The following is a 26,992-nucleotide window of genomic DNA, read 5'->3' as shown; positions in this document are numbered from 1 at the left end:
TCCCCATAATCCACTTAATACTGCGAGCCAAGAAATTGCACAARAAGAATGTTAGGAATATCAAGAATCTTTTTGTTGACTTGAAGTTGGACTGAAATCTTGGACAAGAATTATTAGGATTTTCTTCTAAAGGAAAGAAATATCCTAAGAGTGTTTCAGAGTCTCATTCTCTGGAGATATTCAAAACCTGCCTGGATGTGATCTATGTACCAGGGTGTGAGTGACCTCCAAAGCTCCCTTCCAACCCCAAACCCTGCTGGGATGGGTCAGTTTGCCCAGTTTACCTTTTCCCTGGAGTGAGCCAGGTCTGTTTTAGTGCTCTGCACTTCCCTCTGCAGCCTCTCGTTCTCCTGCCTGAGCAGCCTCTGCTCCTGGTCCGGTGGCTGCTCCAGCTCATCCCAGTGCCGTGGCCCCTGCTGGTCCTGCAGCCCTGAGGGAGGCACAGCCACTTCCAGAACCCGGTTCTTAAGACAGACAGAATTGCAGGGTTAGGCCTTGAACAAAGAAGCAGACATTTGCTCTGTTCAGGTGGGTTTTAGGTAGATTTTCAGTAACTGCAGACTCCAAAGTTGCAGCATTCCCGTCTCCCTCCCAGCCCAAACAGTTTTTCCTAAAAAACCTAATCCCAAGTGCTTCCCTCTGCTAAAATCATGGATAATAGCTGTGTACAAGGAGTTCAGCAGAACAAAAAAAAGCAATTTGTGCTCTGTTCAGAGCCAAACAGAACTCAGTATTATATATTATTTAGTAATAGCTGTAATTTAGTTCCTGTTGTACAATTCTGCAGCAGCCTCTTTTCCACGTGGACATTAAATATTCSTTAATTACATGGCAAACAAGCCAAATTAGTAGCTGAATCCATAAAAGCAATCCCAAGAYTGCTGTCTACAACCTCCTTCAGTTACAAATCCTTATTAGCTGAGAGGTTGGTGTAATTCTGTACMTTTCAAACCCAAGTTGCACTGAAAATTAGATCCTCTGTCAATGACAAGTTTGCTAATTTTAATAGTTGATAGTTGTAAGTTAATACATTGTCCACAGGTTTGGAGGGTTTTATGGCAMAAAGGTTTCTTTTAGGGAAGAATGAAGAGTCAGGAGAGGGACTGATCATTGCCCGTGCTTATGTTCAACACTTAAAATACTTCTTTAAAAAATCAGCTTAAAACCTGCATGTTTTACCCAACATACAACAATTCTAATTACCTACAGAGACCCCTGAAGCTCTTTACCTTTTCACTGGCATTCAGCAATTTGTGCAATGAAATCACTTCTTGTTTCAGAGTTTCCTTCTCCTGTTGTGTCACCCGCAGGTCGGATTTCAGCCGGGACAGTTGGAGGTTGGTGCTCTGCAGAGTTTCATCGAGGCTCTGAACCTGGAAGGAGCAGAAGCACAGGAATCTGGATCAAGATTCCCTGTCTGGACCAGGTATCCCATGGATTTAGGGTCTCTGATGGAAGAGTGAAGTTAAAATGCTGATACCTCCCTTTGAAAATGTTAAATTATCAATCTACACATCCCTGACAGGAAGGAGTCAGGCTCTGCTCCCAGGGAACAAGGGACAGGATGAGAGAAAACAGCCTCAAGCTGTGCCAGAGGAGGTTTAGATTGGATATTAGGGAAATTTTCTTCATGGAAAGKGTTTTCCAGCATTGGAACAGCTGCCCAGGGGAAAGGTGGAGTCCCCATTCCTGAAAGGATTTAAAATCCATGTTGATGTGGGGAGACAATCCATGTGTCAGTGGTGGCCGTGGCAGTGCTGGGTGAACGGTTGGATTCAAGATTTTCCAATCTTTCAACTCTATAATTCCAAATGATTTTCCAACTTTGTGCTCCAAGCTCACAGCCACGAGAAACATCCACCAGAAACATCTCCAGCCCTGAGAATTTACTGTGATGTGCTGGAAAGAAGCTTTGCCTTGAATTACTTATTCTTCCTGGCAGCCCATGGCCAAGGAGAAACCCCAGGAATGCTCAGCCAAGCTGTGAGCCACTTGATCCCATCCCTGCCTGGGGAGGGATGAGCCTGCAGCAGAACAGCAGAGTCTCTGCAGTGTTTTAGGGAATTGGCAAAGGTAATTTGGCTGTAGTGAGAAAAACTCCCTGACTGTGTTGAACAAATTTCCTTTTGTCTTTTAAGAACATCSCTTTGAACGCCCCTCAAAGCAGCCGCTCTCAGCTGCGTGACATCACAAGGGGGCTTTCACGAGAAAAAGCACTACAAGAGATGATCAAAGTGCTTTTATCCAGGGTCACAACATAAATCAGGTTTGTACCTTGTCCTGGGAGATGCTGAGCTGTGCTTTCAGTGCCTGGCTCTGCTGCTCCCAGGATTTCTGCTCCTGYTTCAAGCTGCCGATGGCGCTCTCCAAGCAGCTGACCTGAGCTGCCTGCAATGAGATTACATCAGGAATCCTCACTCAGAAATTTTTTTTTTTTTGGACTAAATTTGACTTCAGGGGTTACCCCAGAGGGGGTTAAAGCTAAGGAAGGAAGGCAAACACAGCAAAGCAAAAAGCCCCTCAGCTCCCTGGATTTCCACACAATGGGATTATTRTTTACAGTGTGCTCTGCTCCAGTTCAACTCTACATATGTTAGAGCTGCAGTAAAAATCCAAGAACACTGGCATCCTTGTCTTGCTGCAGTATTTCTATCCAGGCCTCTCTTCCTTGCAATGTTGGGAATTTTCTACATAATCAAGTTACAGTAAAGCTTAAATTCTGAACACAGCTTTTCTTTCTAAGACCAGCTAGGAAAAAAAAAAAAAAMCAGGCAGTGGCAATTAATCTTTTATCTGGCTTGAGGGTAAGAAAAAAAAATATCCAGAGAGGTTTTACAGGTTATGGTGATAGAGATAATGACAGAGGAATTTAACAGTCCTTTACAGCACAGAGTGATGTGGATTTACAGTCCTTTCTTACCTTATCAATACATCTGTTCAGTTCCTCGCTCAGGGCTTCTTTCTCTTGCTGCAGCTTTTCATTTTTAGTGATTAAGCTTGAAACTTCATTTTGAAGGTCAGAGAGATCAGGGCCTCTGGGCAGCTGTGGGAAACAAAACCCTCAGTTATATTCCTGTGCTGTTGCAGAATTTGGCATGATGGGTTGGAAGGGACCTTTAAAGGTCATCACGTTCCAGCCCCCCCTGGAATATGCAGAGACACTTTCCACTATCCCAGGTTGCTCCAAGCCCTGTCCAAGCCATCCCTGGACACTTCCAGAGATGAAGCAACCAGAATTTCTTTGAGCACCCTTTGCCAGGGCCTCCCCACCCTCACAGGGAARGATTTCTGCARAAAATTCCCATCAGAATCCCCATGGGTTAAAACACAGGAAGGGAAAATCACTGCTCTGCTGAMTTCTGATCCTTTTCCCAACTGACCCAGGGCTTTATCACTGCCTCYCCTCATTCCATCTCCTGCCTGTAATTACACTCCAGCCACAATCCACTCCTTTCTCAATAGGCCTCAGCTGCTTTYSCTTTTTAAGACCATTATCTACCCWGAGCACTGGGTGCCTCAACTGAGTGTTTTACACCGTGCAGAAAATGACTTTGTGGAGCCCTAATCAGGGAACTGACTCATTTGTAGCCTTCATTATCTGTGTTTATTAGCATATATTTACAGCCAATTGAACTGYGCTTGTACAGGAGATAACTGAGCTCTCCAGGAAATTATCCTCAGACATTGTGAGAGTCTGATATCTCCAGATGGGTTTAGCAATAGGAATTCTCCCTGGCAGGACATGCTGGAAGAGCTCAGTCCTTAAATAAAGCTAATGTGGGTTATCTCCAGTTGCACAGTGAAATGTCTCCTGGGGATCCCCTTTGCCCTGGAAAATGTCTTCTGTGGATCCCATTTGCCCTGTCTATTCCTTTATTGGAGCTCTAAATCTTTATCTTGACTCAAGCTTCTCTGTAGATCCACTACTCCCAAAAATCTTTTGGCAAAGCCAAGTGAACCCAACCCAATCTGAACAAGTGTGCATTGCACCTGSAAACTGTTCCAAGAGGAGTTATATTCCCTTAATTTCTTTAAAGAAAGGTTTTAAAAAGAACTATTTCCATCCCTGTATTTTCACCCATTAAGTGATGGTGAAAATTAATCAAATAGAATCCCACAATGGTATGGGTTGGAAGGACCTTAAAGCTCACCCATCCCACCCCTGCCATGGGAAGGGACACCTTCCACTGTCCCAGGCTGCTCCAAGCCCCATCCAGCCTGRCCTTGGACATTCCCAGGGATCCAGGGGCAGCCACAGCTTCTCTGGATAACAGGATGCTRTACCTGTTTTGTCTTCTCCAGCTCCTGCTTGAGGATGTGGTTCTCCTGCTCCAGCAGATGAGCTTGAACCTTCATTTTTGACACCTCCATCTCCAAAGATGACACCATACTTGATGACTGCAAAAAAATAAAAGGCTCAGCTCTCAATTTAGGACACTCCACAGCACCAGAGGTTAAGCAGAGGATGCTGCAGCCACTGGATGATCAGGAGCTGTGCTGGAAAGTGCAGGGAAATATTTGGCATTGCTAAGCTCCRTTTTCAAGACAAACCTGCACATTTTTCCCTCCTGCATTTTGGCTGCTGCTGTGTTTGAGCCAGAATTTAGCAAAGCTCAGCTTTAAAATCCCACGCCCATCCCAGGACAGAAATGCCAATTCCRCAGCCTCCAGAATTTCAACTGTCAYCCCACAGGGACAGCACAATCCTGTACCTCTGCTTTGGAGTTTTCCAGTTCCTCTTTCAGAAGCAGCCTCTCCTTTTCCCAYTCTTCCAGGGTACACTTTCCCTCTTCCCTTTCCTTTTGCTTCAGCACCCTTGCCAGCTGTTGATTGAGATCCTGCACATCTGCTTGGTTTTTGGAGTTCCTCTGGCTGAGTTCTGTGTTTTCAGAGTCCAGCTGTTGGTTCCTGGTCTTTAGATCCGCCACCTGAGTAGGACAGCAGTGATTTTATACCAGGAATGAGATTTTGGATATTTTCTTCCTATTAAGGTAATTAAAGATCTGACAAGACTCAATCCAACAGCAATTCCAAGCAGTTAATTGGACTTAATTAAACCAGTCATATCCAACCCCTTTGTYGTGCTGGTGTGGATTTTGAGGGTTATCCCAGCAGATTATTCTGAGCAGGTGTTTTCCTAAGCAATATCAAGATGATATGGATGTAAAAGCTACTTAATCCTCCTATTTCATCCAGAATAAGAAACCAYCCCTAAAATAAAAGTAGCAGCCACATGGATACAATTGGCAGCGTTCCTAAACCCAGCCAGAATAGAGGTTGAATCACAAGAGAATCACACAAAAACAGCAAAACAAAACATTTAAACTTCATATTTCTACAAAATAAATTTTCCAAGTTGTCTGTGCAAGTGCTGTTAAACCTGTAAACTGGATAATTACAGCAATTGTCTTCTAAGCAGGTCAAACAAAYCTCAAATCAATCCCAAAGAGGCAATAAAAGGGTTTTCAAAAAGTTCAAATGTATAAAATGGTTGTTTTCTGCTGCCTTTGTGACCATGCAAGGATCAGCTTTGATACAGTGRTGATTTCTACAGAGAAGGTTCTGGGCTCAGACCACACACCTGCTTTTTCAGGTTGTCAACCATCTTCTGCACAGCCACCTTCTCCTTTCTCACAGCCTCAATCTTTTGCCTRTGGGAAAACAAAAGCTCATTAACATTAAAATCAATTACTAACATACACAACTGCAAGATTGGACAAGAGGAMATTGCCTCAAGGTGCGCCAGAGGAGATTTAGATCGGATATTAGGAAAGATTTCTTCATTGCCCAGCCCTGGCACAGCTGCCCAGGGGTGGAGTCCCCATCCCTGCAGGGATTTAAAAGTCATGTGGATGTGGCACTTGGGGACATGGGGCAGTGGTGGCCCTGGCAGTGCTGGGGGACAGTTAGACTTGATGATCTGGGAGGTCTTTTCCAGCCTGAATTATTCCAAAAATGGGCTGTTTTGTTTGGTTTTTTTTTTTTTTTTTTTTTTAACCACCAGAAATGGTCATTGTGGATATTTATTTATTTATCATTCATCATCTCTGTTGTGCATGAATTCAGCAAGTGCTCAACCTCTCAAGGTACCCCAAGTGCGGCTTTCCTGGAAGGGAAGAACAATCCCAGGATCACAAATGGTTCTGCACTTGCCAAAGACCCAACCACTGGAATAATCTGTCCTCTCCCTGATGAGCCTCTCCCTGCCTTTGCTGAAGCACAAATAATTGCATCAGGTCCTGTGCTCGTGTGAGTTACTGGGTCACCTCAGTGCCTACAGCTAAACCCCTGTGTGGCTCTGGGAATGGGCAGAACAGGCTGGGAAAAGGGAAAAGGGTGAGGAATAACCTGTCAGCCTGCTGGATTTCCAACAGCACCATCAAATAACCCCATTTGGRATCTGCAGAGTGCCTAACACATGAACGAGCTGGAAGAGAAGGGATGAACCCATCMTGGCTGAGCCACAGCCTGAAGGCATCACAGGGTATGGAATTCTCACCTCATTTCTTCCCTGGATCCATTCAGCTCCCTCAGTTTCAGGCTGGARGCGCTGCCTTCCTCATTTAATAAAGTCACTTCGTTTTTCAGAACAGCATTTTCCTCACGGAGCTTCTCGGCCTCACACCTGTGGTAGAGATGGGAGRTAAGTGAGAACAGCTCCTGTAGGACATCTGGGGAGGGAAAAAATCCCACAAGTCTGAGCTACTGGAAATGCTTCAAAAACAAAGCTACAATTGCCTTGTTTTCTGTAYAAATGGTGGATTTATATTTTGTATTAATATACCAACAGCACTCCCCAGTTTGTTAAAAAAAWCCAAATTTTTACAACAAACCTTAAAAAAATTTTGAGCTTTTGGGGTATGTTTTTGGACAGCTCAAGTGCATAAACATCTAAAGTTTCACACRAATATTCTAGGTATCTTGCTGTCCTTAAGCTCAAACAACTTCAACACCACAATGTGCAGGCTGCCAGGAGAGTGAGCTGTTTCCCCAACTGGAATTCAGAATTCTGGGAACAGAATGGAAAACTCTGTAAAGTTCCTTTTCTATCCTCAAGCAACTGCTCAGAAATAACAGATCCATGGTGGGACACTTGAAAGAACAATTTCCTGCAGGAAGCTGGTGCTGAATAATAATTAAATCACTTGGAGCCACTTTATCCATAAAAAAATAAAGGAATCTTGCTGGAATACAGCAGTTAAAAACAAGTAAAACTTATGAAGAGAATATAATGAATGTATGTTTTATAACTGTATTTACCACATCACACTCCTGAGGGGTTCCTAACTGGGGAAAAAAGTCTCTGTAATTCTCTAGCATTAAATTAAATATTGAGAAAAATAGAAGCATTTTTAGCCTTTCAAATTACCATCATTCTGAAATTAAGTGAAATATCGAGAGAAGCAGGAGTGATTTTAGCACTGTGAGCAGAATTGAGCTCTAGAAGGGAACAAACCGAGTGAAGTGATATTAGTAAAAGCTAYGAAGCACTCTGGAGGTGTTACCATGGATTTTGGACATGGAAATACACAATGGATTTCTGCTGGAATTCACAYGAGCTACACACTGCGATGGTGACATCCACAGACAGGACAGCTGGCAGGCGCTCCTGCTTAGGTGGCRGGCACAGAGAGGAGTAAGCCACACACTGGAAGTTATTTATTCCAGTGCTCTTTATCCAGGATTAGAGGAGTTAGGAGTCCATGGCACTGTTTGCTACTCAGAGCTAAGGCAGAGTTAAGCTACGGTGGTTAAAGGAGCAGCCGAGGCAGCGCTGGGTTAGTGGCTACGCCGGGTTACGTTACCTCAGCAGGACAACTTTGTGCTGCAGCTCGGTGCACGTGCTCTGCAGGCCCTGGGTCACTGCCTTCCTCTCCTCTGCCTCTGGGTGACCCAGAGCCTCCTCCTTTGCCTTTGGATCGCCCATTCGTGCTTTTCCTGCTTCCATCACTGCGCTGGCGCTTTGGGCGTTCTTGTCCCGCTGGCCCGTAAATGCAGTGGGATGTTCTTCCATTGTCCCACCTCTTGTGGCACCGGGCACATCTGCGTTTCCTTGAGCATATTGGACATCTTCCAACCCTTCAGCATCTTCCAACCCTTCAGCATCTTCCAACCCTTCAGCATCTTCCAACCCTTCAACCTTCTGGAGGAACTCGGTGTTCTCCTTTTCAAACTTCACGCTTTCCACCTCACTTTCTTCTTGTTCACAATGAAGCCTTCTCAGCCTGTGCAGATTGTCTTCCAGGGCTTTATTTTTTTCAATTAAYTGGATCATTTCAGCTCTCAGATCCTCGTTTTCCATCTGAATTTCTTCTTGCAGTGACAGGAGCTCAGCCTGRGCCATGGATCTGTCTTCCAGCTCTTCCACCCTTTTCCAAAGCTGAGCTAGGACACTCTTCAGGTCACCATTTGCTGCTCCAGGAGTGTGATCCAACAGGACAGAGGCTTCGCTCAGTTCTTCAGCCTTCTCCAGCTCCACCTGCAGCTTCAAAGCATCAGAAACAAACCCTTGATTTTTGGGAGCTATCCTGTGATATAGTGGATGAACCTTCTGCTGTTTGATATYGTTGTGTAGCGGTTTTGGCCTGGGAACTTTCTCCAGATCTCTCATTTTTGGCAGCAGAGGCCCCCAGGGAAGGAGCTCTTGGTTCTTGTCACAATCCTGGCTGCCATCAGCATCCAGAGCTGTTTGATTTCCTTGGATCCAACACTCCTGTGCCTCAGGGTGGCCGCCAGCTCTGGCTGTCACACATCCCTTCTCCAAATCCGAATCCATCTCTGACATTTCTTCCAGATCTGTAGCATCACCCTCCAAAGGTGGAAGGGCACTGAAATCTGCTCCCGTGGCCGTATCTTGGCAATCCCTGGGTAACCCTTCAAAGCTGGCATCCATCTCCTCCGGTTCCGAGCCGCAGCGGGAGCAGCCGGGACTGGGAGGTCGCTCCCGCTCCGCTGCATCCAGCCGGTGCTGCAGCCTCAGGATGTGAGCAGCCATCCTGACATTCTCCTTCACCGCCTGCTCGTGCACCTTCTGCAGGTTTTGGAGAACATCCCCGTCCTCTCCCAGAGGAGCTGYTCCAGGGAAAGCAGCGAGCTGGCTCTTGGCTTTCGCGTACTCGCTCTCCAGGACCCTGTAATGGCTCTGCAGGGCRGAAAAACTCTGTGTTTCCCACTGCAATTTCTGTATTTTCCCTCGGAGGTCGGAGATTTCCAAACTCATCTCGGCCTTTTCTGTCTCTGCTCTTTCACAAATGTCTTTGTTYAAACTCTCCAAGGCAAGGAGCTTTGAATTGAGCTCTTCCTTCTCTTGCTTRTACTCACTGTCCAGTCTCTCCAGCTTTTCCTTAAACAGCTTCCCATTTTGCTCCACTGTGGATACGTGTTCATCTTTCTCCTTCAGCTCATTTTTGTGGTCATTTTGGAGTTGAGTTATTTTCTCATTCAGCTTTTCCTCCCTCTCCCAGGCAGCATCCCTCAGCTCTCGCAGCTCCTTCTGCAGCTGCTCCTTCTCACACACCAGCTTGTTCACTTCTTCCTTGAAGTTTTTCTCCAGGAGATCCTTCTCCTGGCTCAGGGCAGAAGAAACAGCCTTTTCACTGGCCAAKCTTTCCTTCAGCTGCTCGTGGGCTTCAGCAGCCTCCTGAGCAATTTCATCCCTCTCAAATTCCCACTGGGATTTCTCCTCTCTCTGCTGCTCAGCGAGCTCCTGCAGCTCTCGCTGGTAACGTCCTTCCAGGCTCTGGAGAGATGCTTCATATTTATTCACAAGAGTTTGTGTGTCCTCAGAAAACTGAGTTTGGGCATGAGATGCTCTTCTGTTATAGTCACTGGCCATGGTTTTCCTAAATATGGTTAACATAAGATATTACTACACTACCTCAGAAATTAAAGTGGCTTTTTAGGCTGAACAAAATAAGTTGGAAAACCTTTTTTTTTTTTTACTGAGTTTTTTTTTTACTATTGATGGGTGTATCTAGGAGCCAGATTTAGATTTGAGGCAATTTGGTGAATCTTCATGAAGAAAAACTACCTTGGAAAAGTGTTAACAACTCATGAAACATCCTTGGAAAAGGTTCCATGTGCAACATGTGCCCTTCAATTCCTGTGCTCAGATTTTGGGGGGAGTCTCACCCCCATCACCCYAGGATGGTTTCAGTTTCTTTTGACACTCAATGGTGGCTAAAAGCACTTCCCAGCCACCCCCTTCCTTCTTTAGCAAAGAACTCTGAAACCCCACAAGTTTTAAAAGGACCAAGCAGGGATTTGTGGAGCACAGAGATCCTGCTCAGAGCTCRAGTTAATCACGCCTGGTTATGCTTTAACACTATTGTTGCCTCTGGGAGAGCTAAAAAYGAATACAAATATCGACCTGAGAAAGGTCAGAAGAGAAAAAAACCCTGGAGAGCAACCCAGTGCTGTGGAACAGAGCAGGGAACAGCAGTGTGGGGTCAGGATACTGGGAATTACACACCAAGGAAGCRTTTCTGCACTCAGGTCACCCTGGTCACCAACTCCACTGCTGTCCCCACCAGAGGTGACACTCACCTTTCCYCCTCCAGCTCCTGCTGGTGCTTCCTCAGCAGCTCTTCCTGGAGCTCCTCCTTCTCCAGGGCGTGCATCTCTGCCAGCCTCTTCACCTGCTCGTGGAAGCCCCGTTCCAGCTCCCCCTTCTCCTCCTGCAGACTCTGCACCAGGACTCTCATCTTTTCCTCCACCCACACGCTCTTCTGGATCAGCTCCTCCCGTTCTTGCCTGAACTTCTCGTTCACCTGCTCCAGCCTGGCCCTGACATCATCTTCATGCTCCTGCCTCAGCAGTTCCTGCAGGTTGGCTTTTTCCTCATCGAAATGCAGCTGCAATTTGTTTTTCTCCTCGTTGTATTTACAGTCAAGCTTTTCCTGCTGCTCCCTGAGCACTGCAGCCTCTCCTTGCAGCTCTGCTATTTGATTTTTAAGGMCAGTGATCTGCTCCTCCATGACATTCATCTCCTCAGTGTACTTCTGCCTCATATCCTCCTGCTCCTTTTCCCARTGGGCTTTTGTCTCATCCAGCTGCTTTTCATAATGGCTCACCTGCAGAAGGGAAAACAGGATCGATTTGTTAATTTTCCACAGAATATTCTATAGAGATGTTTTCCTATATAGGTATATATATTTATTTTACTGAATATTTTGATTCACACTTCAGCATCTTACAAGAACATTCATTCCAAGGAAATCGAAGTGTTCAGCTTTATTTCTTACTGGGMTCACAGAATCCCCAAAATGGYTTGGGTGGGAAGGGACCCTAAAGACCCTCTCATTCCAAYACTCACTGTGTCCTCAAGCTCCTGTTTGAGGTGATGCAGATCCCTGTGGTGCTGCTCCTTCATCTGCTCAATGGCCATTTCTGCCTCTATGCTCATATTTAATGGGTTGCAGTCTTCCGAACCGAGTCCTTTAGAAACAGCAATTAGAAAATAATATATATTATAACCATATAACCAATAATATATATAACCATACAACCAATAATATATACAACCATAAAAACACTAATTACACAATACATATATATAATCATCAACAGAATTATTTAAATTTGTTTAGCAGCTCTCAAACTCCTATCACAAAGGCAAGTAACTGCAAACACTAATTTCAGCTTCAGAGTTCAGCAGATTCCAAATGAACATTAAACACCAAAACAGGGGTGGTGACCAAGCCTCACTGGGAAGGTTTTCATGGAATTACCTCTAAGATGTTACAAACACCCACAGCACAGATCCCAGTCCAACAGGAGATGTTTATTTACCTTGGTCAGGCTCGATCCCACCGTTGCCATGACTCTTCATGTCAAAGTCAAACTCTTCTGACAGGGAATTTTTCAGGGGAGGTCGGAGCACTTTGCCGTGGGCACGGTACTCCTGTAGCTCTGAGTGCAGCTCATCAATCTGGTCCTGCAGCTCCTGAGAGATGGAGGAGGAAAAAAGGCTGAGGGAAAGGAATCAGGGTGGCTGAGAATCGACCCAGTGCCACCACGGGATATTCGGGTGGGAATTGCAACAGGGAAAGATTTGTCTAATCCATAGTGCCAGTCATCCTCCTATCAGCAAAACAAGGGGGAATGGCTTCCTACTGCCAGCGGGCAGGGTTAGATGGGATATTGGGAAGGAATTCCTGGCTGGGAGGGTGGGGAGGCCCTGGCACAGGGTGCCCAGAGCAGCTGTGGCTGCCCCTGGATCCCTGGCAGTGCCCAAGGCCAGGTTGAACAGGGCTTTGAGCAGCCTGGGACAGTGGAAGGTTCCCCTGCCCATGACAGGAGGTGGAATAAGGTTTTTAAGGTCCCTTCCAATCAAACAATTCCAGGATTCTCTGATGATTCTACAATACCAGACTCTCACAGGTGAAGGTATAACACACTCCAAAACCTCTCCCTTTATTCCTTCTTCCTGTGACCTTTTATTAAAAAGCAGCTGARTAACATTTTCCAACACTTGGGAAATGCCTCCTCAAACACCATCTACTTGAAAAATCGAATCAGAAGCAGATGATGGAATGAGGAAAGAGATCCCCTCATTACTGCATTTACCATCTGGTCCTTCTGCCTGCCAGAGGAACATCCCCCGTGTCTGTGCCAAGTGCAGTGCACTCCGCTCCAGGAGCAGCAGTTATTGGGGAAAACAACTCCCTGAATGTGCAAACACGGAATCCTGCATGCCTGAAAGGCCCAGGAAGTGAACCTTGGGTACTGCTTCATATCTGCCATCCTCAAAAATAGAAAAGTCAGCTGCATATCAAGGAGTATAGATTCAAAACCTATTTCTAGGCAATTTCTGCTTTTAAATTGCAGCTTCCTCAGAGAGCTGCTGTGCTGTTTCCAATCAAAGAGCCTTTTGAAAAGGCAGCCCTTTATTGAATAAAAAGGATCATGGAAAAAAGATCACAGAATCACAAAATCGTTTGGGTTGGAAGGGGCCTTAAAGATAATTTTGTTCCACCCCTGCCAGGGGCAGGGACACCTTCCACTGCTCCAGGCTCCAAGCCCTGTCCAGCCTGGCCTTGGACACTTCCAGGGATGCAGAGGCAGCCACAGCTTCTCAGGGCAACAGATGGCCTGGAACCTGTGCAGGCATCAAAGCAGATGTGTAAATAGAAAACCTGCAGGCTCACCTTAAAAACTTTCAAGTATATAAGATAGAGGAGAAGACAAACTTTCTAGTCTCAGGTTTATTTAAAGGAAACATTTCTGGTCTGAAAACCAGCAAAATGTGGATCTATTTCATTTCTCCTCTAAGTTCCTGCAACTCTGAATTCACAGGGCTCCATGGACCCTCTCCCAGCCCACCCTGGGGGCACCTCATCCTCTTAGTTCAGCCAGTCACCYCTGGAAAGAGCTTTCCAACCCTCTCTGTGCTGCTGTTTGTAGCAAGGATGTGGCACTTGGGGCTGGGGGAATGGTTGGACTTAATCTGGGAGGGATTTTTCACAGTTCYATGATGTTCCATGTGGATACAGGAGCCAGGTGTGGCTCTGCTTACTCTGCACTGCTGCTCGTACTCGCTCCTCATCTGGGCCAGCCTCTCCTCCTGCAGGAAAAACTCAGCACTGCCGGGATCCAGGTCCCCAAACTGAAACAAGAAATGAAATATCCAGTTATCCATCCACCCCACAGCCCTGCTCAGTACAGCACTGATGCCATTCCAGGCAGTTCTGCAGCCTGCATCCTCTCTCCACTCAGGGATTTTATTTTTAATAAAGAAACTCCACTTTCCTGCTAACAGGGAATGAGCAGCTTCCCAAAAAGCTGTCTGCCACCTAGCACAGCTCTTGTGCTCAGTCCAATTCCAGAGCACAGATTTCTATCTTAGCATACGCACATCTCAGTGTGATAAATAATTCCAAGCTTTAAAAAAGGCTGGAAAACAGATGAGTGGAAATCCCAGTACATGAACCTGTGGCTATGGATACATAAATTAAACAACTTTGGAGAAGCTGATATTCTGAAAAGTTTAATGTAATACAGCCATGATCAGCTGTTCACCTCGATTTTCACCTAATTCCAGCAGAAAAGCCATGGAATATCTCACTCCTCCTGCATCACATTCCCTGGAAAGGATCTGCAAGTCGGGTCTATCCAAAACTATGCTGGGGGAAAAAAAAAAATCCCTGCAGATCTGCAGGATGATTGCCTCACTGTAAGGCCCACTGCTTTAATTAGAATAAAATTACAGCTAAGGTGGAATATCTTTATTTTCCTTAGCTGGCAGGCAGGCTGTGCCTGGATAATCTGCACAGGGACCCCAAAWGCCTCTGGATATCAGTAAAACTGGCAGCTCGAGTGTAGTAACTTCAAAGTGACTGAATCCTGGAAGCCCAGTGGGAAAAGGAGGATTTACCTTCTCAGCCAGGACATTTTCCAAGTTCCTCTGCAGTTTGCTTGCCAGGCTTTCACACTCGGCCAGTTTTTCTCCTGTTTCCAACAGCTCGTTTTCCAGGCGGGTGTTTTCCTGGATCAAACAAAAAAAAACAAAACAAAACAAAAAAACCACAAAAAAAACCAAATCCCACCAAAAACAAACAAACAAAAAAACCCCAACCAAAACAAACAAAAAAAACCCAAAAAACAAGCTAAGAAATAAAAAACACACTAAAAAAAAAACCCAAAAAAACCTCCAAACCCCAAACAAGGGTTTTTTGGAGGAGGAAAAATCAGCATGTGCTAAGACACTAAAATAAGGGTAACTCCCAATCAAGTCAGAGCATGACTTCAGGTGATGATAGGAATTATAAATCCATCCACACACAACCCACACCTGCCATGACACACTGGAATTGATATAATTTAACAAAAAGCTTAGCAGCAAGTTGCTTTAGATGGTTATTTTGCTTGTTTAGTTGTTTTTAAACCAATACTTTAAACTTGATCAAGATGCTTTATCTCCTGGCTGGACAGCTCATCCGAGAGCTGTGCACACGCACACTCTGCACTTGATGGCAGCAGAGATTTGAACTGGAGATTAGGAATCCATGGAAAAGTGCCCCAAACACCAAATCCATTAAAGTGCCCCAAACACCAAATCTCAGATTCTCATGGACACACCTGTGTTGCTGTTTAAATGGCTTTTGGCCAGCTCAACACTCATAACTCATCCTCTCAGCAAGGACTACACTGCAAATGTCGCTCCCCTCTCAGGGCATCCCTGCTTTTTTGGGGGAAATCCCAGCTTTGCTTAGCCCCCTTACCTTCAGGGACAGGGCCAGGCGATCCCGGATGTAATTCTCATCTGTTTTCAGCTTCTCAATCTCCTGCTCCAGCTCCAGCCTCTGTTTGCTGGCCTGCTGCAGGATCTGCTCCCGCTCTCTGCGAAGCTCATTCTTCAGAGCGGCGATGCGCTCCTTGTACTCCTCGTCCAGCTTCCTGCCAGGGCACCCRAGGGGAGGGAGTTTGTTAAGGGTGGCAAATGCTGCTGGGGGTGAAGCTGGGTGGCCACAAAGTCCCTGCAATGCCAGGGCAGTGGTGCCAAGAAGGAAATGATGATTGGGACACCATACCTGAGGTTGTACTCGTTGCGGCGCTCAATGGCGGCGTGGTGATCGTCCACCTCYGAGGCCATCAGGGATTTCAGCTTCTCTGCCTTCTCCAGGTCTGACCGAAGCTTCTCCTTCTCCCTGGCCACTTGGTCAAACCTCTCCCTGTGCAGGGCAGAGCCGTGCTGGATTAGGTCAGCCCTCACTGATCCCCAAAAAGGATGTTTGAAATCAGAGGAGAAGCTTGGAAAGATTTCCAAGGGTTTTATCAATTGCATTAAATCACTGGATTTGAACCTGTACCCTAATAGCTCTGGACATGTCTTGGTATCCCCACAGATTCTGAGACCTCAACAGTTGAGATCCTCAGCTGTGATCCAGACCCCATTCAAATCCTGAAATGGTCTGGGCTGGAAAGGAACTTCCAAGATCATCTTGTTCCACCCCCTACCATGGCAGGGACACCTTCCACTGTCTCAGGGTGCTCCAAGCTCCAGTGTCCAGCCTGGCCTTGGGCACTGCCAGGGATTCAGGGGCAGCCACAGCTTCTCTGGGCACCCTGTGCCAGGGCCTCCCCACCCTCACAGTGAACAATTCCTTCCCCAGATCCCATCCATCCCTGCCCTCTGGCAATGGAAAGCCATTCCCTGTGTCCTGTCCCTCCATCCCCTGTGCCCAGTCCCTCTCCAGCCCTTTTGGAACCCTGGCAGGGGCTTTAAGATCTCCCTGGAATCTTCTTTTTCAACAGAGAAACTTACATGGCAAGTCCAGCACGAAGTCAAACTGTGCTGACTTTCAAAGGGAAAATATGGAGATTTACCATGGTTTTGCTCCTCACCCTCACACCATCCCATGGCAAAACCTTTGCAATGCCCCAAATCAGCTTGGATTAAAGGTACTGACAAAACTCCACCAGCCTCTGCCCTGAGCTGTGCATTCCTTGGCCATCAGTGACCACTGTGGACAGCAGTGACCACTCCCAGACTGGRAACAGCCTGCTGCTTCCCCTTTTTACTTTTCAACTCCATTTCTCTGCAATCCTTGGAAGATTGAACATTTTTCCAGGCATAACAAGAAGTCTCTAAGCCCTCCATCAGAGATAACCAGGATAAGGACCAGCACCCTGGGAGCACCCATCACCCTCTCCCAGCCATCCCCTGGCTCACATCAAGTGCCTGATCTCCATTTTGAAGCTGGCCAGGGCTGCCTGGTGCACCCCATTCTTGGTGATGAGCAGCTCATTCTCCAGTGCCAACGTCAGCTCTGTCAGGTTCACCTTYCCATCCAGGCTGAAGTCCAGAGCCTGTGGATACAGCACATCTTTAGAGCAGAATGAGCTTCCTGCAGCAGCCTGGAGATGTTTGGACAGGGATTGACAGGGAAAAATGAGGAGATGCATGAGAGAGCTTGGCTCGCTAATTAATCTGTCACAAATTCCCTGAGGGCCGTAAAGCAGCCATGTCTGCCACCTCCCTGCACTGAGATGGGAAGTGTTCTGGTTGTCTGCAAGGCCAGCAGGAAATGAAGCCCAGGCTTGGTGAAATGCACTCATTGCCCCTGCAGGATCTATCAACACCAGGCTTATCACAGATCAGTTGCTGATGGAGATGTTCTTGTCAGAAGAGGCAATGCAGGAGCAGCCCTGCAGGAGGGATTGATGGCGAGGATCTCCCACCTCCTACAAAGCAAGTTATCATCAACAACTGCTTGGAATTTCATAGAATTCCAGAATGGGAGGGACCCCAAAGCCCAYCCAGYCCYACCCCCTGCCATGGGCAGGGACATTTTCCATTATCCCATGCTGCTCCTAGCCCTGGCCTTGAAAAAAGGCCCTTTCATTCCCTGGAAATGTTCAAAACCCATATGGATGTGGCACCTGGGGACAGGGMTCAGTGGTGAAAAAGGCAGTGCTAATTCCATGGTTACACTCAACCTTWGAGGTCTTTTCCAACCTCAGTGGTTCMATGATTGGACCYRACTCTGCAGGAGCATAAAGCAAAGYGTTTGTGGTGGGRCTGAAATGCTGCAGCCTCTGGAGAAACCACCCCAGGGACACCAAACAAAGMAATTTTTCAGTGGAAAGCAACAAAGTGAAGGTGGACACACAAGTCTGGTGAAGGTGGTCCCACCTTCTCAAATTCTTCAAGGTCACGGGTGGGTTATAAAGCCTGAGCAATGGCAGAGGTTAACAGCCTGGATATGCTCTGTCCACGTGGATATTTAAAAGTCAAGAGAACCACAGCCATCACTGTCAGTCATGTGAAATTATCTTTTCCTATCCACAGCTTCTAATGAGATGGACAGGGAGGGATTTATCCAGGTACCTGATTTCATCCCACCACCTTTTAATTCTAATTAATGGAATACTGAGGGTGGATTTATCCAGGCACCTGATTTCCTCCCCATCACCTTTTAATGGAACACAGAGGGATGGATTTATCCAGGTACCTGATTTCAACCCCATCACCCTTTAAAGGAATATTGAGGGGTGGAATTTATCCAGGTACCTGATTTCATCCCCACCACCCTTTAATGGAATACTGAGTGATGGATTTATCCAGGTACCTGATTTCATCCCCACCACCCTTTACTTCTAATTAATGGAACACTGAGAGGTGGATTTATCCAGGTACCTGATTTCATCCTCACCACCCTTTAACTCTGCCTAATGGAACCCTGAGGACTGGGTAGGGTTTCAAGTGCTGTCCTCCACCTCAGCAATAATTCAGGTCACCCTGGTGCTGAGAGGTTTGCAGGTGCAGCTATTCAGGGAGGGAAAGGAATTAAATTGCTTCCTAACAAATGTAGGTGACCTCTTCGAGCTCAGCTGGAAATCATGTTGTATTTTTATCATTAGCTTCGATTCTTGGGGATGCACCATAAAGGGAATTATTGGAAATTTCCAAGAACTCTTKTCACTAACACTGGAAATTTTTATGGAATTATAGAATGGTTTGGGTTGGAACAGATCTGATCATCCAGTTCCAGCCCCCACCAYGGGAAGGGACACCTTCCACTATCCCAGGCTGCYCCAAGCCCCAATCAACCTGGCCTTGGACACTTCCAGAGATGGAGCAGCTTCTCTGTGGAAGTTTTAAAAAGGAAAAAAACCAGGGATTTTGACAGGGAAGAAAATAACTCAGCTACTGACACAGGGAGAAAAAAATACACATAATAAGGGGTGAGAAGGAGCTGGGGGTTACCTTGAGGATCTCCTGGCTGTTCTCRATGCCCTCCTGGTGCCAGCAATCCAGCACCCCCTCCACACAGCCGTAGCCCATGCCATCATCCAGGCTGGAGAAGAGGGAGAAGCCGATGGTGCTGGGCATGGCCGAGGGGGTGGTGGTGCGTCTGCCGCTCTCRTCGAAGGACTGCAAGAGAGATTGGGGTGTGACAGGGCAAAGGCAGTGCCCAGAAGGGTTCATCGATGGAATTTCCCTACAACTGCTCCASAGATTAAGGATTAAGGGCTGCTTTTCCTCACTGCCAAGCAAAAACCTGGCAGGAGCGTCGCCGCTGACCTCACAGCACCGGGGCACAACCAGGATTTAAAATAAATCCCAGCAGGAGCAGCTTCAGAGCTGGCCTCAATGCTCCAGAAGGGTGTGCCACTGTTCACTTCTGGTTTGGAGAGTCACCTTCCCTGAAGGAGCTGTAGGGAGCACTTGCAGAGGTGCTTTGGGTACAGCCCTCAGCTTCCAGGCAAAGACAGGGAGCAGATTTCAAAATCTCTCAGAAAAATAAGTAATAATTGGGGAAAATATGTGGGATGTGTATGTCCACAGCCTATCCAAGGCACCACTTCCCCCTGCATTCAATTTATATTGAAATGTCCCATCCTGGAAGTGTTCCAGGCCAGGTTGGAGAGGGTTTGGAGCAGCCTGGGATAGTGGGAGATGTCCCTGCCCATAGCAGGGGGTGGAAAGAGCTTTAAGGTCCCTCCAACCCATGCTGGAATTCTACGAGTCTCCACCATTTCCTTACTGCACTCCACAGGTTGCCAGAGCTCTCTCCAAATCACATTTTCAAAGAAGTCCTCTTTACCATGAGGGTGTTTGTTTCCTGCTTTATCTCCCCCAAAAGAGATTTTTTCTGAGAGAGAATTTGAAATCTGTTTTTGGAGCAGCAGCTCATTGCCACCATGGGGCAGGGGGACCCTCAGAGCTGCCCCTCCAGGGACAAATGGAGATGAAGAGGAGGAGGCAGGCTGGGTGGGAATTGTTGAGGAATTCTTCCCCTCCTTCCAGCCCAGGGTTCAGCTCTCAGTTTCCCACCTGCATGGAGAGGTGCCGTTTCAACTGCCGGTACGGAGTAGATGCTGAAGGGGTCAGAGATTTCCCGTTTCTAAACAGGCCATAAAAGAAATCCTCGATGCTCATGGTCCCATCCTGMTCCAGGTTATGGAGCACCTCCTCAAGCACCTGCAAGGAGACAGAAATCATGAAAAAGGCCAAACCACTGAAGGAAAAAATCTGGAAATATCCAGAGGAAACATCCTGTTCCCAAGGCTCAAAAAAGAGCAAAGCCAGAGTTACCTGGCTAATCTCCATATGGAAAACTGCAGACACACACAGAACAAGGAAAAAAACTCCTGGTCATCCTGGAGCCGCTGTTTAATGAGGCAGCATGAAAAAAACCTCATTTCACTCTGCTTCCGAGACAGTGCCCTCAGGAACTCAGCTCAAGGTATTGAGACAGATGCCAAACCCTGAGCAGCTTGAAGTGACCAGGCACAAAAAAAAATACCCTAAGACACTGCAAGGTTATCATAAATCTGTTTTCTGCTTCAGGGCATGCTGCTTTCTCAAAAGCAGGACTGGAGATGTTCAGATTAGTCCTTCACTATTTCTTTGTCTACAGCTTATCTTTTCCATTTTCTGCTTTAATACCCTGCAAACATTTCACCGTGGACGCTGCAAATGAATACCTGCTCAGAAACATGTTCTGTGGAGGAAATTATGACAAGCCATATTATCTTAAGATGCAAAAAGTTGGACTTTTTTAATAAAACTAAATCCTAAATTGACAAGAGCCTTTTTTTTTTTCTGAAGAATTCATTTTCTCGTGGGCTCTCGCTGCAGGACAGAAACAGCCTGGAGGCCTTCACAAAGTCAAAAGCAAGCACCCATGAATATTTAACCCATATTTGCTGTCTAGCTAGAAGATTCCCAGGATTAAGGAGACATGCTTGGAATCCAAGCCATGTTTTAAAATTCCATTTTCCTCTGTGTTTGCATGAAAGGACACGCACACCACGGCTCAGTCTTCTCCTAGAGCAGCCTGATAGTTTGACACCAAAAACCTTGCAGGAAAACCAGGAGCTGGAGCTGGAAACTCCTTCCCAAGCAGAAACCCGAGCTTGTGGTGAGCCCCAGAAAGGATTTAGGATCAAATCCCAAAGGGCAGTGATGGGATGGGTCCGTAGCTGGCTGCTCACCTCCCCAGCAGCCGCGTGCAGCCCGTACTGCTCACAGATGGAAATCAGCTTCTTCCTGTTCAGGTGGCCATCCCTGGTGATCCCCAGGTGCTCACAAACCTCCTGGAGTTTCTCCTCGATCCAGTCTGGGCTCGGTGAGGCRCCAGGGGAGGCGTTCAGGTCATCCGGGTTCCAGAAGCGCAGCTGTCCTGGAAAACGGGGAAATGGCTCCGGTGGCTGCAGTGATCACCAAAAGATCTGGGGGTTCTGCATCCCACAGATCTGCTGCTGTGCTGGGCAGAGCTCCTTCCTGGCTCAGCAGATCCCATGGGATCATTTGGCTGAGATTACCCTGCTCAGAGCACGTTTGGAGTTTTGGGGTATGGACCCCAATCCCAGCAGCACCAGCGTCCACCAGAATGGTTCTGCTCAGCATTCCACTCACGTGTGCCACCACAGGGAAAGGAACCTTGTGCCCACAAAATCATGGAATTGCTGAGGTTGGAAAAGACCTCTAAGACCATTGAGTCTGTTCCTCCAACCCTGCCAAGGCCACCACTGCCCCGTGTCCCCAAGTGCCACATCCACGTGGCTTTTAATCCTTCCAGGAATGGGGACTCCCAGGTGCASAGTGACCAGCAGATGGGCCTGTGGCCAGGAGGATCTCTGGGAATGTGGATTAGTCTGAAGGCCAAGATGGGCTGGTGGCCAGGAAAGGGCAGCTCTGCTGCCTCAGCCACTGGCAGAGATGGAAAAGGGACCCCTCCTTCCCTGGGATAACGGGAGCTGCAAGAGCAGCTTTAAGAGAAAAAAGTTGGCCCCTTTGGATGTGGAAAGGGTCAGAAAGGAGCTGAAATATGCGAGAGGTGTTGGTCGAATTAAAGGGAAGAGTTTTTTTTACTATGAAGATGGCAAAACACTGGCACAGGATGCCTAGAGAAGCTGTGGCTGCCCCTGGATCCCTGGCAGTGCCCAAGGCCAGGTTGGACAGGGCTTGGAGCACCCTGGGACAGTGGAAAGTGTCCCTGCCCATGGCAGGGGTGGAATGGGATGGGCTTTAAGGTCCCTTTCCAACCCAAACGGTGATTTCCTAATTCTGTGACAATTAGGGAACATTTAATGACTGGTCCCTGCTGACATCTAGTGCCCACCAGGCTCCACTACAGCCAGAGCCCCCCTGGGACAACAGTGGGGACCAGGACAGAGGTCAGGGAGCCCAGAACACCCACAGATGGACAAAAAGGGCAGAGAGGGTAAGGCACAAGACGTGCCCTGTGTTAACTCCCAGCTTGGGGGATGCTCCACCTGCACYCTCTGAGCTCTGCCCCAGAGATGCTCCACACCCCCAGAGAGCCTCTCCACATGCTCCTCTGATCCATTTCAAAGCTGAAATGAGAACAGGCACATGCAGGCACTGCTCTCTGCTCTTACCCTCAGCCTCGTACTCCTCGCTGCCTCGCGTCTTCCAATGCTGCGGAGAAAACAAAAGGTTACTGAGTTATTACTATTGCAAGACATGGCCTGAATGAAAGAGACTCTGGGATCAGCATCCAAGGAGCTGCAGGGCTCCAGCAACCCCGCCAGGCTTTCATCTCCCTGCTCCCTGCAGGCTGGGCTGGGAATCCAGGGCTCTTTGATCCTGCCTTGTTCTGGCACGTGCGGYTCTCGGGCGGGGAGAAACCACTGAGATGTCTAAAGCCCACAAATGAGCCAGGAGAGGGGGACAGATCAGAGCCTAGCAGGGTTCTGGGGAGAGATTTGCCCTCCAAGCAAATCCTGCTGCTTTTAAGGTATTGATGGTTGAGGGGATGGGGCTGCAGGGGAGATCACGGGCTGCACAGAGCCATTGCCTGGGTTATCCTTTCCTTCCACAACCCCGTTTTGCCCCAAACTCAAACCAAACTCCTCCACTCACTGCAGCTCTGTATCAGGAGAGAGCTGTGCTGTCAACAAGCTCTTCACTGAGTTTAGAAAAGATAAAAAACCCCACTCTTTGGTGGTTTTGAGCCATCCCACTCCCTCTGGCAGCACCAGGAGCAAAAGCACAGCCTTTAAGGTGATTTCCTCATGTACTACACGAATTCTCATCCCTGCCACCCTTGTAGCAGCCYGGGTATTTGCTCCCACGTGATGCTCCACAGCATCACCTCCTGCTGTAGCAGCGGCAGATGTTGCGTATGAGCGGATCCTCCCAGCCGCACGTGACCGATGGATTTGGAACCAAAGTCACCCAGGACATAAAGAGGCTCTAAATCATCCCAGAAAAGTTCAATACGTCTCATTCAGATTACAGCGAAAAGCCATTAATCTACAACGTTGCCATGGAAACTGGATTAGGTCGCAGGACTTTTTTTAGCTCGGCTGCCTGTTCCCGTTTCGGCTGCAGGACCAGGCGAGGGCCCTCAGCATCGCAGGAGCTGAGGCAACAGGTGACACCAAATCCCATCCCTGGAAGGTTTTTATAATGAGGGTGATGAGGCCCTGGCACAGGGTGCCCAGAGAAGCTGTGGCTGCCCCTGGCAGTGCCCAAGGCCAGGCTGGACAGGGTTTGGAGCAGCCTGGGACAGTGGAAGGTGTCCCTGACATGGCAGGGATGGCACTGGATGAAATTTAASSTCCCTTCCAACCTRAATCATTCTGGGATTCCACAAAACTGCCACCTGAAAATGCAGAAAACTGTGCACAGAGAGGGTCTGGGTGCCAGAGACACCACCCTGCAGCCACCATCCTCATCCTTAGGGACACTGAGGGGAGCCTGGCACCGATCCTCACAGGCACATCCTCTGGGTCCAAGCCTTTTTGCATAAGCAACATTTATATTTCTATACAGAATCAGATTAATTTAGCACCACATCCCCTCAGTTCAASGGCTTGCTGCAAAACCAGACAAGCTGCTGCTGTCCCATCCCTGGAGCATTCCAGGTCAGGCTGAATGTGACTTGGAGCACCGTGGGATAGGGGAAAGAGTGGAATGGGATAGGATTTAAACTCCATTCTAACATAAACMATTCTGGGATTCTCTGAAAYCACAACAACTCCACCAAYACCAACAACCTGAAGAGGCTGAACAAAGCCAGGGGGGCTCTGGGGTGGCTGTGACCTCCCTCCCTCCCACACAGGGCTCGGGCTCCCTTTGTGCGCCGGGGCTCGGGGTCGGCCACCGCTGGCTCGGGGACAAAGCAGGGCCAGGACACGGCGCTGTCGGGTGCCCATTGTTGGCCAGTCCCAGCAGAGCTCCAGCTGCCCACGGGTCACTCGGGGGGACCCCGGCAACGCCTGACCCTGGGCGAGGCGCGTGCTCGGCCRGCCCGCGGAGCAGATGGCCGCGGCTTTCAATGCAGGGGCCTGGGCTGCCCGGCCTGCCCCGAACGGGGGGCAGCCACCTCTCCCCCCTGCCATCTGCTCCAGCCAGACAGACCTTTGTTCTCATTGGAATATAGTGCTAATTAAAATGGCAATCAGGAGCGCGCGTCGAGCAGCACGAGGTGAGCCCCGGCCCCSGTGATGGATCCCCTTCTTCCCAGATCCACGGATCAGCTCCCTGGGTGGAGCACAGACCCCAAAAAAATCTGTCAAACCTCACTCTGCCAGGTGCCTTCAGCTCCAAAGCACCGCTCACACCAGTAATGCACTTTTTCTGGGAGCAGACTCCATCCTGAGCTGTTTCCCACAAATCCTGGCTTTCTGGGACAGTCCCACTGTGGGAGCCTCACATCAAGCACCCAAAATCCCAGAGTTTCAACCCCAGCCTCCTAAAAAGTTTTGCATCAAGGCCAGGCCATGCTGGAAACAATTCTATGTTTGAACAGACGATGGGAGCGACTGGCTCCAGCAGGGACTGAAGGGACAGAATTGCGATGTGCCAGAGRGYTCTAAAACCTCAWGGCCAGGTTGGATAGGGCTTGGAGAAATCTGAACTAGTGGGAAGTGTCCCTGCTCASRGCAGAAGGTTGGAATGAGATGGGCTTTAGGGTCCTTTCCAACCCCAACTATTTTGAGGTTCCATGAACCTACAAACAGGAGGGACCTTTCCCAGAGCAGGGCTTGGGAAGGGATGGTGACAGATTCCCTAAGGTGAGGTTTGGAAATCAGCACAGCCAGCACCCACGGAGACAAGCTCCTGCAGGTCAGAGGGACCCTCAGGATCCCACCACCACCCCCTACCCACAGCAGGGTCAATGTCAAACCCAGACCCAGCAGCACCCAAAAAACCCCAGGGGATGGAGGCCAGGCAGCCGATCCCAAAGCAGCCCTGCAGCCTCTGCTCTGTGTTCAGGGGGGCAGGGAGGGAAGGAAAACTCAGACAGAGCCCGAGCCCTTTTAATTGGCACTGCTTGAGAGCAAGCAGCAATTAAGGCACCCTGTCCCAGTTCTCAGGGCCAGCCCGGCCGGGGCAGGCTCGTGGAACGCCGGCGTGTTTGTACACACAGCAGGACAGAGCCAGGCAAGCGCTGGCCCTGGGACAAATCCCAAAGAGTCAGAGCACCAGGAGCCTCCAGCACTGCCCTGGGACCCCTCAGCACCTCCAGCAAAGTCATTTCCAGGCATACCAAGAGGATCTGCTTTGGAGATGAGATAGCAGCGCTGATAAAGTGGGATTTCACAAGTTCAGCCTGTTTTTCACCCCGGTTGTGAGGGAATTAACGATCCYGTCAGCCCAAAAGGTGCAACAAGCATTCCCAGCAGGAGCCTGATCCAGCCCCCACAGCACAGCGTGGCTACACACCAGCTGGGTTAATTAACCACCCTTGTTAATAGACTACCCTTTCACACCTCCGTGACAGCTAAAACCGAGGAGCAAGATCAGAGTGGCCTCTTCCACCAAGGACATCCCTTCCCTGGGGAGTGAGGGAGGATTAACATCGATTCCAAGGTCAGGGCAGCCCATGTGGTCAGCACCAGGAGATGGATGAGCATCCCTGTGGCGGTGAGCAAAGGTCACCAGGAGCAGGGAAAAGCAGCTGGGTGTGGTGGAAAAGCTTTCCTTTGAGGTGTCAGTTTGGGTTTTTTTTATCATTTTTAAGCTCAGCTGCACAGGAACAGCACTGAAATCCTGGAAACTGGAAATTCCTGCCTTGCTTTCCCACGCTGGGCTGGGTGTCACCCTTACAAATGGGGCTGTAGAGCCCCCCCCTCAACTCCCCAGCGAAGCCACGAGACAGAGGAGGGGGAAAGCAGCAGCGCTTCTCCTTCCCAGTGGAAAAACTCCCACCACATGCTCCTGAATCAACAATACTTGGCACAGCAGGGCAGRCTGGAAGCAGCCCAGCTCCGGGGAAATGCCGCTGCGGCCGTACTCGAACACACACCACACCAACCCCAACCRCCCCTTTGGCTTTCCCATCTGGGGCAGCACGGGGAGATTCTGGGATTGAAAGCACCGCCACAAAGAGAGCCACAAATCTGGATCACAAAACCAGGAATGCGCATTTTTGGAGCAATTAGATGCCGCCGTGCCAAAGCGGCYGCTGGCCACGGACTCTGCCGCCCACCACCCCTTTTCCCCATCCCCTGTGCCGGATTTTGGCAGCTGCACTAATGGATGAGGACGTGCTCCGTCTGCTCCCGGCCCACACCTCGTTAGCCACRGAGGCAGCGGCTCAGCCCGCGCTTAATTGCTGGCCCAAACTGCAGCCAGGAGCCAGCGGCGCCAGGAGCGCGTCATCCCCGGCTCCTTCCCGGCTTCCCACAGCACACGGGGCAGGGGAGGCACTGCTGGCACGGCTGATCCCCAGGGATGGGCAAGGAGGGCAGCCAGTGCTGCTACTGGGACATCCAAACCCATTGGATGGGGAAAGCAGCAATGCCCAGAGGTGACAAAGTCACCCCACACCCACCTAGGGACAGGCAAGGAGGGTGACCTTTGCTGGGAAGGCTCCAAGGACATCCCAAACCTATTGGATGGGGAGAGCAGCCATGCCCAGAGGTGACAAAGCCACCCCACATCCACCTTAGGGACAGGCAAGGAGGGAGACCTTTGCCCCAAGGACATCCCAAACCTATTGGATAGGGGGAACAGCCATGCCCAGAGGTGACAATGCCATTCCATCAGCTCTCCAGTCCCCGCTCA

At 48.8% G+C, this 26,992-nt stretch overlaps 1 protein-coding gene across 5 annotated transcripts in view; it reads right to left on the bottom strand.

The window, feature by feature from the left end:
• Window positions 1-26,992, bottom strand: part of NIN (ninein) — a 57,751-nt gene that overhangs the window by 12,293 nt on the left and 18,466 nt on the right. For 3 of the 5 annotated variants that reach the window (XM_057384005.1, XM_057384006.1, XM_057384007.1), the window contains exons 5-25: window positions 22,354-22,393; window positions 20,944-21,131; window positions 19,781-19,927; window positions 18,710-18,877; window positions 16,673-16,809; window positions 15,531-15,671; window positions 15,222-15,396; window positions 14,375-14,485; window positions 13,517-13,606; window positions 11,791-11,944; window positions 11,315-11,436; window positions 10,546-11,072; window positions 7,806-9,842; window positions 6,500-6,625; window positions 5,582-5,651; window positions 4,713-4,928; window positions 4,285-4,398; window positions 2,921-3,043; window positions 2,275-2,388; window positions 1,230-1,373; window positions 285-464 (exon numbers count right to left, since the gene is read on the bottom strand). In XM_057384005.1, coding sequence (XP_057239988.1) covers window positions 285-464; window positions 1,230-1,373; window positions 2,275-2,388; window positions 2,921-3,043; window positions 4,285-4,398; window positions 4,713-4,928; window positions 5,582-5,651; window positions 6,500-6,625; window positions 7,806-9,842; window positions 10,546-11,072; window positions 11,315-11,436; window positions 11,791-11,944; window positions 13,517-13,606; window positions 14,375-14,485; window positions 15,222-15,396; window positions 15,531-15,671; window positions 16,673-16,809; window positions 18,710-18,877; window positions 19,781-19,927; window positions 20,944-21,131; window positions 22,354-22,393 — 5,124 coding nt within the window. Of the gene's footprint in view, window positions 1-284; window positions 495-1,229; window positions 1,374-2,274; window positions 2,389-2,920; window positions 3,044-4,284; window positions 4,399-4,712; window positions 4,929-5,581; window positions 5,652-6,499; window positions 6,626-7,805; window positions 9,843-10,545; window positions 11,073-11,314; window positions 11,437-11,790; window positions 11,945-13,516; window positions 13,607-14,374; window positions 14,486-15,221; window positions 15,397-15,530; window positions 15,672-16,672; window positions 16,810-18,709; window positions 18,878-19,780; window positions 19,928-20,943; window positions 21,132-22,353; window positions 22,394-26,992 lie in introns of those variants that run through there. The other 2 variants (XM_057384008.1, XM_057384009.1) reach the window with 2 other exon arrangements.

Source organism: Malurus melanocephalus, unplaced genomic scaffold, assembly GCF_030028575.1.
Source record: "Malurus melanocephalus ecotype Western Australia unplaced genomic scaffold, MMel_1.1 scaffold_675, whole genome shotgun sequence".
Classification (NCBI taxonomy): Eukaryota; Metazoa; Chordata; class Aves; order Passeriformes; family Maluridae; genus Malurus; species Malurus melanocephalus.
The sequence above is the reverse complement of the archived record's forward strand: the minus strand, read 5'-3'. Positions and strand labels throughout refer to the sequence as shown.